General features: G+C 39.5%; 1 protein-coding gene across 2 annotated transcripts; it reads left to right on the top strand.

Moving 5' to 3' along the window:
* Nucleotides 1-8,200: 8,200 nt before the first annotated feature.
* Nucleotides 8,201-14,895, top strand: LOC108934901 (nuclear factor 7, ovary-like). Of its 2 annotated transcripts, none has more exons than XM_018753108.2 (8): nt 8,201-8,593; nt 9,307-9,396; nt 9,480-9,701; nt 10,167-10,189; nt 10,268-10,386; nt 11,567-11,689; nt 12,733-12,906; nt 14,548-14,893. In XM_018753108.2, the coding sequence occupies exons 1-8, from the start codon at nt 8,225-8,227 to the stop codon at nt 14,745-14,747; spliced, it is 1,320 nt and encodes a 439-aa protein (XP_018608624.1). In that variant the 5' UTR covers nt 8,201-8,224; the 3' UTR covers nt 14,748-14,893. The 2 variants fall into 2 exon arrangements, with proteins under 2 accessions (XP_018608624.1, XP_018608625.1); XM_018753109.2 differs by having other exon boundaries at nt 8,562-8,593; nt 9,297-9,396; nt 14,548-14,895.
* Nucleotides 14,896-15,600: the final 705 nt, after the last annotated feature.

The raw sequence follows: 15,600 nt of genomic DNA, 5'->3' as shown, positions 1-15,600 counted from the left end.
TTGTGCGAGAAACAGGAATGTACCAAAATTGCACCCCCAACTCTAAGGAATAAACAGACACTGACCAGACGCTGGGCCCGAAAAAACAAGAAAATAAATAATGCTGACAGGTTTAGAGATAAGCTGGAGGGGTGTAGGGTGCCTGCTATATGATGCGCATACCTTACTTTAGCCCATAGGAAATGAATTAGATAATTAAGTAACAAATTAGAAGTAAACATGAGCTGAGCATGCATTGATCATGCAGAAAGACAACCAAAGAGAAATGTTACCATATATGTAGCATGCGTTCCTAGAACTATATAATATGTGTGTATTGGATGCCTGGGGAGACTCCCTGGACTCTGACACAGAGCACAGGGGACTCTCCCTCCAGCTGGGGTGAAATAAAATAAGATACTCTCTCTTATCTTGGGTCCTTTGTTTGAGTTATGTTGAATTTCTTCCACAATATCTGTCTCTGGAAACATGTCCATGTTTTACGTCTGTTGCGTCCTCGTCAGCCAGCACATCGGTGACACCTGCTACTCCCTGATGGGAGAGAAGATAAATGGGAACGCCGATGAGACTTCAATGCGGAACCTCCCTTTGAGCAACCGCTGCCTTCCGGCCGACCTGTGGGTCCTGTTACTCTCTCCGAGTCTCCGGCCTTCTGCCTGTCCCTGTTTCGACCACGATTCTTGTCTCACCCTCTAAACAGCGTTCGCTGATCGCTTGACCCTTGCACGTCCCTTGACCATCCTTTTGCCTGCTCCCTGCTTTCCCAAAAAAAAAGGAAAACGACATCTGCACCTGAGTCTGTTGCCTTCCTGAACACTGCAACCATGACAACATCCAGATGTTACACTATTAAACAAAATTTCATGGATAAAGTCATTTTACAGCTGAATGAATAATGAGATGTCTAATTTTTTAAATATAAAAGGATTGATAGGATGTTATAAGTTTCCTGTGATTCATTATAAATACACACACTTTCAGAACCGCTTGTCCCATATGGGGTTGTGGGGAACCGGAGCCTACCCGGCAACACAGGGCATAAGGCCGGAGTGGGAGGGGACACACCCAGGACAGGACGCCAGTCCGTCACAAGACACCCCAAGCAGGACTTAAACCCCAGACCCACGGGAGAGCAGGACCCAGTCCAACCCACTGCGCCACCTCACCCCACATTATAAATACAAGAAATATATAAATATTTATATAATTGTTTGCATGTGGTACATGAGGAATGGTTTTAATTTCTTCTACTGGATCCGTCATGCAGTGTCTACATTTGTTGGTTTTATTAAATAGATTTTACATTATTGGGCATGGCGGTTTTTAACTACTGATTCATTATAAAGACTTAACTAATAAGAAGTGATGAATGGAGAAATTATAACTGATATGTTGAACAACTTGCGACACAAGACACGCCTCTTGTTAATTCGGTTGAGGAGAAAAAAAGGGACTTGATGACAAAACGCGAAACTTTCACTTTCGTTTTCAAAAGAAGAAAGGGAAAGTAATTTTGTAAGACGCGCTTTGTGCGAGAAGCATTAAACCAAACTAGTTTTCTGCTATTTAATATCCAGAAGATAAAAGGCTAAGATGTCCGTTGAAAATAAGGTAAGAAAAGATATCTGACGGAAGATAAATACTGAAATAAGATGTGTGCGTTATACACGCAGAATGACTCATTTGCCTACCGTGGTACCAGTAAACTCACTCTGTCATGGTAAATGCACGAGTTGTATCATAGGCTATGACTGCTTTAAAATACAGCTTAATACAAGGCTGATAGTCATAGTGAGAGAAATGAATTCCAGAAAAACACTGTCTGTGGTGTAACTAAAGCCGGCATGTTAGGATTAAGTAAAGCACTCTTCCTCAGGGTTGTGGATGATATTCCTTCACTGCAATTTGGTTTTTATGTGACTTTCCACTTTACTATTTTAAAAGAAATTCTTACTGAAGAATTGTATCACTCAAATGTTACAGTAGAGCAAACCTATAGGTTTCATGATTTATAATAAAATATTAGTCTAACAGTGGGGTGCGGTGGCGCAGGGGGTTGGACCACAGTCCTGCTCTCTGGTGGGTCTGGGGTTCGAGTCCCGCTTGGGGTGCCTTGCGACGAACTGGCGTTCCGTCCTGGGTGTGTCCCCTCCTCCTCCGGCCTTACGCCCTGTGTTACCGGGTTGGCTCCGGTTCCCTGCGACCCCGTATGGGACAAGCGGTTCCGAAAACGTGTGTATTAATATAATTAAAATCGGATTGTTTTACGTATGTAAAATTTATGCATGCTTTGCTTTATTTATTCTTTTGAACAGTCAGAAATGCCAAGTAGAAACAAGCAGCTTGAATCAAATGAAGATGAAAGTGAAAGCCTTTTGGACTCTGAAAAACAGTCCAAAGATTCCCTAAATCAAGGTAAAATGGTGAAGCAAACCTTTTTTGTGACTCCGTGTAAAGGTGAATTTGTTGACTTAGAAATGTTGTGGTAATACAGTTTCATAAGTTTGCGTATAGTTTCAATGTAGTTTGGGATATAGCATTTTTACTATTATTTTTTGCTCTAAAGTGTCCAGTTATTGGCTGGTATTTCCTCTGCCTTACAACTTCTTGTACTGGACACATATTATACTTGATAGACATTATCAACAGTGTAAGGGATCAAGCACAAGTCAGCAGAAGAAATACTAACAAAAAAAGAAAATTTGTAGGAAGGAAATCAGGAATCATCTACTGAGTTTTATGCACCTACTCCGAACTCGTGCAATGAACATCGGTGCATAAAGTGGAAAGAAACAAACTAAGTTTACTTAAGAATCACATGTCTGCAACTATGTCTCTTTCTCCTAATGTAATGCACAAATTGTATTTCTCTGAAATGTTTGTAGCTTTGGAGAAAATTGTCCGCTAAATGAATAAATGTAAATGAAAATGTATATGTGACAAAGATATACTTTTTTCCTAAGGGGATGTGTAATATCACTCTTAACATGGAAATGCAGTATATCTGACTGTGCAAATAACTTTTCTCTCCACAACTGACTCCAGATGCTTCAAATTCCTCGAGACATTGTTTGATACTGACACCCCTTTATTGGATTTACTCTTCAGGTAAATCGTTTTCATCCACTCTAAACATACAAAAGTGTCTATACAAATAACTTCTCCAGTTAATGACTTCAGGTGTTTAAATGACCTTTTTAAATATTTCAGGGCGCTGGCTGTTTCTACGCCTTTGGTCTTGGAGAATATGGTCAATTCCTCTCTTCTATCCATGTAAACAGTCCAGCTTCCTAACATTCAAGTATTTGTCAAGCTGTTGTGTGTAAAGAGAAAAAAATCATCAAATTAAATGACATAATTTCCTGTTTGTTCATTTTCTAGCTTATCTTTGTCTTTCTGTCTTAGTTAGGTGGCTATTCGGACAAATATGGAGAACACCGGATGTTTCCCTCCACTCTCCAGGTAAATGGTTGAGTCATTTAACCTGCAGCCTCCACCCTCATGCCTGCCCCCGTGAGATAGGTCTTGGTTACCCAAGGTACTTGTGTTATAGTTTTCGGCTTTATGTGGCCCATCCAGGAGTTCAAAGGACCCCGGGTGCACTCAAACCCCTTTCTCCATGCCAAGGTTCAAAATGTGCACTTGAGTGGTCAAGTGAAAAATGTGCTGCTAATAATAGCATCTAGGACAATGGTGAGTTTTATAGCATTAAACCACAAATACCAAAATGTTGATGAACAGTAGAATTTACTGAACAATTGAAGATGACAGTGTAGTGGTTGGTGCTGCTGGCTTTGGATCCATCTATTCCAGGTTCAGATTTCACCTGCTGCTGTTGAGGAAGCTACTTACTTTAAATTGTTGCAGTCAAGTTTTCACAGCTATGTAAATCTGTAAATAGTAGGAGGTGGCTTAACATTGTAAGCTGCTATGGAGGAAAGCATCAGATAAATGTAAACTATATATTGCATAACTTTTTTCTCTAGCCAAGCAATGTTTGTAATCTTGCCACCTGGATTAAACAATTTAAATTTTTTATGCATTATTATATAACAAATAATTAATATTCTTGCACTTGTCGTCAAGCAATGTTTGTAATCCTACCACCTAGATTTATTTTTTTTTAATGTATTAATATTTTTGCACTTGTTCTGTTTCAGTCAAAGTCCATGTACTGGTCAGCGGCCCTACCCAGAACGCCCACCAGACATTTATTAACAAGCTGGACATGTCCCTGGAAGAGAGCAGCCTGGAAGACTGTAGTGTGATCCTGGTCTTCTGCCCTGTCAGCACCCGGATGGGGACAGATATGGAGACGGCTGTAAGGAAAATTCCAGGTAAGATTAATTTCCATCTGAGATTTTAAAAAATATTTTGGCTTCAAGCAGCTTTCAATTGTACATGAACCACGTTGCAACTATTACTTTTCTGTAAAAATAGAGCAGAATAGGAAACCTTAAGTTTTCTTTTTTTTTTTAAAAAAGGGTGTCCTTAACCACAAACAGTAACTTCTATCCCAGATTTAAACTGGTCTTTAAAACCTACACAGCTTCCTCCCAAAAGAACTTCCTTTTGACATCTGCTATTGTTTTCTCTCTGTTAAGATACACTAACTGCGTTCGTTCTTGGAAAAAATGCCTTTCCCTGACTGAATTCACTATGGACACACTGATTTCTGTTTATTTCCCTGACAGGTGATAAACCCGTCATTCTGGTGCTCATGCACTACAGTTACAGCCCTGACCACGTTGATGACATTCCGATCACAGCACCCAGGAGCAACGTGGTGAAAGTGGTCCAGTGTGTTTTCCATGAGACAGTTGGACTTCTGGAGTGTGAATTGAATGAACGACCAGTGAGAGCAGTGAGAGCTGAGTTGCAACAATTCAAGAAAAACACTGTAGTGGCCGGACATGTAGGAGGTACTTTGGCACCACCGCCTAGTCAAACACACCCTTAAATAAGATGAAATGGCTCCATTATATTTATTCATTTAGCTGATGCTTCACTCCAGAGCAACTTCCAATCAACATTGTGTAGTTTCATCCCCCATCTGTTCACCCAAAGTGACTTACAATGCTAGATATACTACTCACAATGAGTCACTCATTTATGTACCAGTGAAAATCTCTCTCTCTCTCTCACACACACACACACACACACACACACACACACACACACACACACACACTCTTGCTACAGGCAATGCAGTGTCACTAATTCACACACACACATTTTCAGAACCGCTTGTCCCATACAGGGTTGCGGGGAACCGGAGCCTACCCGGCAACACAGGGCGGGGGGCCGGGACACACCCAGGACAGGACGCCAGTCCATTGCAAGGCACCCCAAGCGGGACTCAAACCCCAGACCCACCGGAGAGCAGGACAGTGGTCCAACCCACTGCGCCACCGCACCCCCCGTCACTAATTCACTCGAAACATATTACTGTACGTGCTTGTATCCCAAGGACTGTGGGAGGAAACCAGACTACTTGGTGGAAACCCACAAAAACGTGGAGAGAACATTTAAACTCCATATGGACTGAGCAGGAATCGACCACATGTCCTTCCACACCACCCAGGTGCTGTGAGACAACAGCACTACTCGCTGCAGCACCAAACCCCAGCTTCCATATAGTTACCCAGCTGAATCTGAATACTCTACTGAAGCATGTTTTATTAAATCAGTGTATCAGTGACTATTTGTAGCAGTGATTGTGTAGCAGCTAAAGTAGATGTGGGACCTGTATGCTGTAGGTTACAATCCCAGGAACACTGCAGATAAACCTGTGAGCCTGATCTTTACCCTTGAATTCCCTCACTGAGTAGATTTGTGTACAAGTGGGTGAGTGGAAGGAGTACAGAGATCTAAACTGCTTAATATTACCTCCTCATAGACACAGATGTAAACTACAGATGTTGAAAAACTCCTGTATTTCTTCCCAAGAGCTTCACTGTTATCTGTAAACACTCTGGAAACAGGCTGACAACATTTCAAACACAAGTTTGAGCAGTTCTGTGTTCCAGCTGTGAAATTCTTACAAATTGGTCCTGCAGATGTAAAAACTTCTATGTTTATTAATTTCATTGTCACCTAATATTCTGATGTGATATGATCCCTGCTCATCTGTATTTTTGTGTGTTTAAGTAAAATCACATATAAACAGAGAAATTATTAAAAAACAAGCCCAATATACATACCTTGTACATGTGTTATATTAATTCTGCTCTGGAATTGCAATAAAGACAGTGAATCTGCACTCTGACTCCAGTGATATAAATGTCTCAGACTCAAGTTAATATTCATTTTCTTATGTAAACTCCATGGTAGAGTGGCATGGATGGATTGACCTTGTTGACAACGTTCCGATTACAGCATCCAGGAGCAATGTGGTGAAAGTTGTCCAGTGTGTTTACCATGAGAAAGTTGGACTTCTGGAGTCTAAGTTATACCTACAAGCACTGAAAGAAGTGAGATCTGAACTGAAACACTACCAGTTAAACAGTGTAGACATTGTATAACGTGGAAGTGTAGCCTGGTCAAACACGTCCTTAAATAAAATGAAATACCTCAGTTATATTTATTAATTTAGCAGATGATTCTCTCCAGAGCAACTTCCAATAAATGCTTTGCAGTTTCATCCTACACCTGCTCACCCCCTTCCATGCTAGATATACTACTTACAATGAGTCACTCATTTATGTAGCAGTAAAACACTCTTGACAGTGAGAACATATAGGACCAATTATTGTAATCTGAGAAAACCACCCTCCTAAGCAAAATTAAACTTAAAATACATCAAAACAGCTATGTTCAAACTATAACATGCCTGCAAATTGCTAAAATATTCCAAATCATCAATGTGTGATATAAATTTTAAGGTTCATTAAAGGATCAGTGTCTTTTCCTGGTGCTCTGGTATAATACAGATCCCTGTTCCTCAGAACCACCTTGAGTGAAGAGCTTCTGTAACCAGAGAAAGTTTTAAAAAATCAGCTTTATGTGCTGCATGGACTTGCTGATATTAAATCTTCATTTGTGTTTTCAGTGAAGACGCATGAACTAGTACTCAGACTCCAGTGAAATCAATCTCTTAAACTACAAAGTTGTGCTAATAATTTTCATCGACAGGATTTTTAAACTCTTTCTTTTCTGACACGTGTCACAAACTTAGATGTCCAATGATGGCAATGGCACCATTTCCTTGCCTCTTAAGCAGTGTTACAGCAGTCTATACAGAATGAATTATCAGGGCTGCACCATCATCATCATCATCGTTATCATCACAGTAATCAAAGCTTACACCTTTCAACTCCCGGAATGAAGCAGTATGACCAGGCTGATTATTGCACAGTAAGATGAAAAACCCGAACATACGAAGAAGTGACTGAAAAGAATTGTTTTCATTGTCATGGAACTTAAAAAGGCTTCACTAAGAGTACAGTTGTTCTTCTACTTATGACCTTTGTCCTTAGAGCTGGGACCTTCAGCTCAGAAGGTATTATATGGAAGTGGAGCATGATTGGCTAAAAACTCGTAGATGCAGAAGGATCCAGATAATCAGCTTGTTCACCTTTCCTTTGCTTCTTTTCCACCCTCTTCAGCCTTTTGAAAAGTGTATCAAGTCATGTGTGGATAGCTGCCCAGATCTTTATAAACCGCTTCACAACACGTACAGGTCTTGTTGAATGAATACTTTTGATACCTTAGTAATCCTGGGGTGCTTTCTGTTTGTGACTGCCATCTAAAGCTAAGAGAGAAGGGGTTCACATACTTTCAAGCAGCGCTGTATAAACTTCCTAAATGTTTTGGCTGGACATTAAGTGTTTTTCAGGAAAAGAGCAACTATATTTCTCATTATTCAATAACCAGGGAAACATCTGAACACCTAGACGTCAGGAGCTTCCATCTGTACTGTCTGTCTGATAAAGAGCACACAACCAGGGCACCTTCTGGGTCTTGAACTGAAATGATATTTGTCTTTCTGTTGAACATACAACCTATTCTGAGATGTGTGTTATATGTGTATGAGGCCAAGACAGATTTTAGTGAACAACAATCTGAGGGTAACAGATTTTTTTATTTGAAACGCACAACAATGACAAGCAGTTTCATAACTGAAAGTGAAACTCTTACGATAGAGAAAGCGAAAGTATAAGATTCTCAAAGTGAAAAGGTCTGGACCCTTCTAGAAGAAACTCTGTGCAGCAGGACATATAAAATGGACCCTAACATCTCATCTCAGAATAAAGAGACCATTTGCTCTGAGATTTTTAAGGATCCTGTTAAGCTGAAATGCAGTCACATGAGCCGTGAATCCTGTCTGATGCAACATGGTGAACAGAAGCTGGAGTGTCAGGAGTGTCTCTCATATGAAGAAGGTTCTGTGGCTCAAGTTTTGTTAGACCAGGCTTCAAAAGGTGAAAATAATGATATATCTATGGCGCAGAGTGAACCTTTCTGCAGTACTCATGGAGAGACGCATCTTCTCTTTTGCAAGGATGATGAGAAGCTCATTTGTACTGAATGTTCAGACAAACACAGATATCAGCAGACCTGTTCGGTGGGAGAAGCTGCTCAGCAGATGAAGGTATTCCTGTGGAATATAAATTGAAAACAAATAAAGTGATTAAAATATGTCAGATGAAATGTTAAGGCAAAGAACAAATAATTAGTTATTTTTAAAAATCATTCTCTTTGTGAAGGTTTTATGATGAATAGATTATGATTAATTTATGATTAAATTATTTTATAGAAAGTGTTGTTTTTCAAAGTGCAGGAGAACCATCTAATGTGCAAAAAGTCTTTACTGGTGTATTAAAAACAGGAAACATGAATTCCAGCACAGTGATTGTGAAAATGTACTATTTTGATAGGAAATTCACTCTGTTTATTCATTCTGAACCAATTGATAAAAACCTGCATACTGTATTTTATAAACGTAAGCCTTGATTTTGATATTTTTGATATTGTATGTAACCATACACAGCTACATGTGTTTAATTAAATTTAAATTCATTATATTTGTTTATATATCTTTATGGCTGTAATGGTTTTTGATTTCAGGTTAATCCAGAGTTGATGCTCCTCTCGTAACATTTTTGTCTTGGGAAGCTGAATAATTCATAAAAGTCATTGACAGTATGTAATATAGCAGTTGAGGACAGAGTTTAAAGCAAAATGTTTGCGATTGAAGCTGTGCTGTAATTCGTGGATGAAACATATTCAGCTGAATATGAAATGAATATGAAGTCCTTTGGAAGGAAATCTTGGTAAACATAATAAACTAATAGTTGATTTCAGGAACATCTGGAGAAAACTGTTAAGCCAATAAAAACATCTATGCAAGAAAAGGCAAACCAGGAATACAAGGAAATAGCTGAAAGAATGAAGGTAATATAGCAGATACATAATGTACATGATCATCTACTGTGCTTTGTGAAAAAAAAAAATAACAGAATTATTATTCCATTCAGATTCAAGCCCAGGACACAGAGCAGGAGATTAAAGAGGAGTTTAAGAAAATCCAAAATTTCTTAGAGGAGGCCAAACTAAGAGCCCTGAAGGAGGCGAAGAAGGACATTACTGAGAAGATGAAGGAAAATATTAAGAACATCTCAAAAGACATTTCCATGATGTCAAAAGAAATAGAAGATACAGAAAAGGAACTGGATGGACACGATATTGCTTTCTTAAAGGTTCCTCGTTGGGATTCACGTTTACACCACTTTTGTTTCTTCTGTGTGAAGATATTATTTAGCTATTGGATTGAAGCTATATAGCTATTGAAGAATTTACAGCTAAATTTACTATAAATTTAAATCAGAATCAGAATCAGAACGAGCTTTATTGCCAAGTATGTCCACACATACAAGAAATTTGTCTTGGTGACAGGAACTTCCACACCACAGACAGAATGACAGTGACAAGACAGATGAGAAGATAGAGTATGTGAATAAGGGATAAAAAATATATAAAAATATAGAGTACCTAATATACAAAAATAGTCACTAGATACTAGTCTAGTCACTAGATAATAGTCACTAGTCACTAAAAATTAAACACTGTAAATTTAACTTCTAAATTAAATTTCTTTTTTCTACTGAATCAGTTCACATCCAGCAAGGAAAATTAATTACTGGTATTCTTGTTGTTTCTTTCAGAACTTTAAGACAATCAAGGAAAGGTAATAGCTTACAAATTACATTGCTTCAAAACAATTTCAGGCCCCAAAGCATCAACTAACTCATACTTTTCATTTCAGAGTTCAGAGCAAACTGCAGGATCCAGAGCGTTTTTCGGGGAGGTTCACAGTTGTGAGCAACCATATCGCTGAAGTGAAGTCTCTGTCATCCAGAGTCCAACAGATTATCATGCAAGACAGTGAGTACAGAGGGACTGGACATTAATAAGGGTAGACAGTTTCACAAGACAGAGACTTGTGTTTTACCATCCTCTCATATTTGTGTTGTGTTAGTTTTGTGACAATTAGGACTTTAGGTCTACACCTCTTCATATAAAAACTTTGTTCATGCATTCACCCCTCCATCAATCTACCTTCAGTAACCACTCATCCAGGACTTGACATTAACTTTTCGGCCCACCGGCCACTGTGGCTAGTGATTTGCTAAAGTCACTAGCCACTCAGCATTTTCACTAGCCAAAATGCCCCCCCCCCCCCCCCCCCCCCCACACACACGTAAATAAACGGTAACTGGAGACTGTAACTGCGTTTTTTTATAATTTATTTGAACAAAAATGAGTTCAGCCTTTATTAAGCCTTTGATCGTCTAAGGAGAGTTTTGTGAACTACTTTTTTTTTCACGCCACCAAAACGTCACCCGCCAAAGTGGCTAGTAGGGGTGATGGAGTTACCCGCCAGCGCTGTTTACTACCCGCATCTTTAATGTCAAGTCCTTTTTTAATTCACAGTCTGTGGAGAAGCACTCAGACAAGAATTTTATGGTACTTGTACTTATGACAATATACCTGGAACTTTAAGGAAGGTTTAATATTGCATTCTTAGCTGTAATCAGTCTGAGTTTTGTAAACAGTACCGCATGTGCCGGTAGTGAGGTAAGTAGCATCTCAGTTTTAGGTCCCCTTGAGATACCAATCTTACTGGCCGAGGGAGGTTCTCATCTTCTCTGGAAATATTATAGATTAATTAATAAATGGAAACTGGCCTGTGATGGTGTGTTATGATAAGTAATATGTTATAATGAAGTAATTCTGTTGTTTTTAATGGGATTTTGTAATATTTTCGTATAATTTGGTGTCAGTTTTGAACGGGAACTTAGAAAAATTTAAACTAATGGTAATTACATCTTCCATTTGTAAGAATTTGCCTTATGAAGGGATTTATCAGGAATAAATAACCTGCACTATAACGCCCCTTTTCCATATAAAATTGTTAATGCTGAATATTTTGTATTTCAAGGATTTTTTTAAACTTCAGTGTGCCACTGTCTGTGCTTTATTGTTCAGCATTCTGCAACAGTTTGTTAAGAGAATCGTTTTACAAAAATACATTCAACTGAATGCGTTCAACACTCAATTTCAGTTAATCCCGATCACATGGAAAAGACTGGAGACCAGACTGGGGGCTCGGACTTAACCGCAGGAAAATCCAGCGTGCAGATGGATTCCGTAAACAAGCAAACAATGAATACCAAACAATTAAAAAGTAAGTTTGTTGACTGGAGCTGTGGTGTTCAAAGATAAGCTGAGAAGTTCAAAGTATTGTAACAGTGCTGGGAAGAGCTGATTTAGCCAATGTGTAAATTGTTGTGACTTATTTCTTATTCTGTACAGAGTTCGGTGTTTTGTGTTGATTGGTTGTTTTGTTGTTCATACACATTTCATCACGAGGGGAATCCTGGGAAGTTCCCGGGGTGGCACCTTAACCGTTGGGTGCAGTGGGGAGGCTGTGGGTATCTTAGGGGGGCATACATTTCATTAAAAACTGACAAAGTGTGTTGTGGCACTAATGTTTGTTCTCTTCTAGAACTCCACTACAAATGGGTGAAAATTATTTTAATATTAATATAATTTCTCTATTGGTTATATTTGTTTAGTTAAAATCCATGTGTAATCTGCTAAAACCACCCTGCTATGCATAATTAATCTTAAAAAAACAAAAACAGCTATGTTCAAACTATTACATGCTTGCAAATTTCTTAAAATTCCAAATCATCAATATGTGTTATCAGTTACTATGTTCATTATAGAGTCGATGTCTTTTCCTGGTGTTCTGGTATAATATAGATCTCTGTTCCTCAGAACCACCTTTTCAGCTTGATTAGGAACATTTTGGATCTCTTTTTAAATCGTCTCCATGTGCATTTGTCAAAATTAATGCTTACATTTCCACAAATATTGATCCAAGGTCTTGAAGATCCTTGTACGCAGAAGTCAAAGAAATCCGAAAACAAACCATTTTCCATTTCCCGTCTCAATTCAAAACCACCTCAGGGTCAACTGTTCGCTATCCCTTTGACACTTTGACACTGTCTCCAGTATTTTGTGGCACTAAACAAAAAGTATCAAAATACCTGTTGAACAGTGAAATATGCACCGTATAGCTTTTTCTCTGAGCCTTCATAATCTCTCCATTAAGATGAAAAAGAATGTTATATTGTTTTAATGCATTCATATTTTTGCATTTTCCTTTTGCATGAAAATGATTTTAATATTAATATAATTTCTCTATTGGTTCTATTTTTCTAGTTAAAATCCATGTAGTGGTCAGTGGTGAAACCCTGAAGTCTCACCAGACATTCATGGCAAGGTTGGACATGTCCCTAAAGGAGTGTAACCTGGAGGACTGTAGAGTGGTCATGATCTTCTGCTCCATCTTCCAGCTGGAGGCTGATATTAAGAAGGCTGTGAGAAACATTCCTGGTGAGCATTATTTCTGCCCCTGCTGTTCTGCCTTGAATGGTATCAAATAGTGTACAGTGATGTGAAGAATGTACATCTTCTTTCAGATCTATGGTTATATTCGGAAAGAACTCACATTTACACATCTGGCACACACTTGTCTCCAAAGCAGCACACTACCCAATGTAAACAGATGTACATCCCACAACAAACAGAGGATTGAGATGTCTACAGACACACAATTATCGAAGTACATCTTATTTGATCAGTACAGCCATAATGACAGCGCACACATTAGCTACTAGAAATTTCCTATGAATAGAATAAAAGACAGATAAACATTGCCAGGTGGTAAGAGATGCTCTTTGAAAGGTTTCAAGAGCATGGCAGGTAAGTGGGCTCAAAAGAGATGGATTTCCAGACCCTTCTTGATGCTGGAAGTGAATCAATGACACGGTGTCCTCCCGGACCGGAAGTGCCGGACCCCACAGGAAGGCGTCTCACAGGGAAATCCAAAAGACATGGTCAAGGAAACAGGCAAATTGTCACCGATGTGCTAACGTAGTCCGAAGGGAGAATCCGAGAATAATAGTCCGGTAAACAGGCAAGAAGCTGATGAAAACAGGAAGACGTAAAGACACAGGAGAAGGAACAAGGAAACGAGGGTGAGGATGAGGACGAAGATGAAGAATCTAGGAAGGCAGGAGAGCTAAGTTAAGATACGCGAGCTAGTACAAAGGCTTAATAAGGTTCCTCATCAGCTTGGGCTCTGAGCTCTCCTTTTATGCACCCGTCCCGTGAGCCGCCGCAGGTGGAGTGGAGGGTGTGACAGTCCTCAGTTCTGAGGGACTGAGGATCTTTGTTCCACGACACTGGGGATAATCTGAGATAACCCTTATCTGCAGTCATAATGATGGAAATGCTCCAAGATTGATAGATACTATACTTTAATTGCCCAGAAGGAAATTGTACAGGGCCGAGCGTTCATACAGCATCGTGGTGACACAAGGCACAAGTACAGGAGTATGTAAATGGGCAGTAAATTTGCAGACAAACAGAAGCAGCATTGAGATGAAGATGGCAAGTGGAAACCTGCAGAGCACACTGCAAATCTGTTCCCCAACCAAATAATGTCCTTCAACTCACTAGCATGACAGGCTTACCACCTCTGTCCCATCACACTTCTGGTTATCTGACATTCATGCAGTCAGATGACATTTTTCTGAAAACAGCTTACAGTGTTGGGCTACATAGAACATTTTCACCTATTTATACAGCTGGGCAATTTTTATTGGAGGAAATTAATGTAAGTGGGATTGTAAAGGGAACCAAATCCGTATGAGGGATCTGAACCAGCAACCTTTGGCTTTGAAAAGAGAAGTGCTATGCTACCAGCAGTCTGATCTGTAAAGTGAACGTCATGCTATATTCTCACATAACACATAAAAGACTTTCTCTTTATTTGCTGAGACAAATTTAAATCCAATAAATGTGTGATTTTGGATAAAGAATGACGCACCGTCAAACTGCTGTGCCAAATGAAAATGGTAGTTAAAGAGCCTGTACTTCACCAGAGGCATATTTGTTTAACTTAACTCTTAATTTCTCTCTGTTGGTCTGTGAGCACATTGATCTCTGTTTATTTTTTCTCCTCCCCGACAGATGACAAACCTATCATTCTGGTGCTCATGCACCACAGTTACAGCCCTGACCACGTTGATGACATTCCGATCACAGCACCCAGGAGCAATGTGGTGAAAGTGGTCCAGTGTGTTTTCCATGAGACAGTTGGACTTCTGGAGTGTGAATTAAACCAGCAAGCAGTGAGAGCAGTGGGATCTGAACTGAAAATGTACTGTTGAAACACTGTACAGGTGGAACATGTGGGATGTATTAACACAGCCTGGTCATATTAATCTTCTTAAATAAAAAGAAATTAACAACATTTATTTCACCATAGCAGTTCAGGTTAAATTCAACTTAAATAGTGGTTCAACAGTAGGGGTCCTCATATGGCAGGATCTGAGACTCATATTCAGAAGTACATTTAAATACAACTTTACATGGTCAAAATAATATCTTGTAAAACAGCTTGCTAACAATATGGCATTTTATAATTTTGGCAATGCTAAATCTTATATGTTAATGTGTGAAAAATCTGCAGCTCTTCCATCAGTGTAACAAACAGGGAATTCAATTCTCCAAAATTTGGGGGGCACTGACCTGCATTGCAATGAAATGGTTTGAGAGGCTGGTGCTGGGACACATTAAGGACACAATCCCAGACACTCTGGACCCACTGTAGTTTTCCTGCCGCCGCAACAGATCCACTGAAGACGCGATATCACACACACTTCACACCATTCTGTCTCACCTGGATAATAAAAACTGCTATGCAAGGCTATTGTTTGTAGACTATAGCTCAGCATTTAACAGTCATCCCAACCAAGCTGATTCAGAAACTACTAGGGCTGGGACTGAGTGCCGCATTGTGCAATTAGATCCTGGATTTCCTCACCAACAGACCCCAGCATGTGCGGATTGGCAGTAATACCTCCTCCCCACTGATCCTCAACACTGGTACTCCACAGGAAAGTGTCCTGAGCCCAGTGCTATACTCTCAGTTCACACATCACTGTGTGGCCAGTCACAGCTCCAACGCCATCATAAAGTTTGCTGATGATACCACCATTGTGGGTCTGATCACCAACAACA

Source organism: Scleropages formosus, chromosome 1, assembly GCF_900964775.1.
Source record: "Scleropages formosus chromosome 1, fSclFor1.1, whole genome shotgun sequence".
Classification (NCBI taxonomy): domain Eukaryota; kingdom Metazoa; phylum Chordata; class Actinopteri; order Osteoglossiformes; family Osteoglossidae; genus Scleropages; species Scleropages formosus.
Note: the sequence above shows the minus strand (reverse complement) of the source record. Positions and strands in the feature narration are given on the sequence as shown.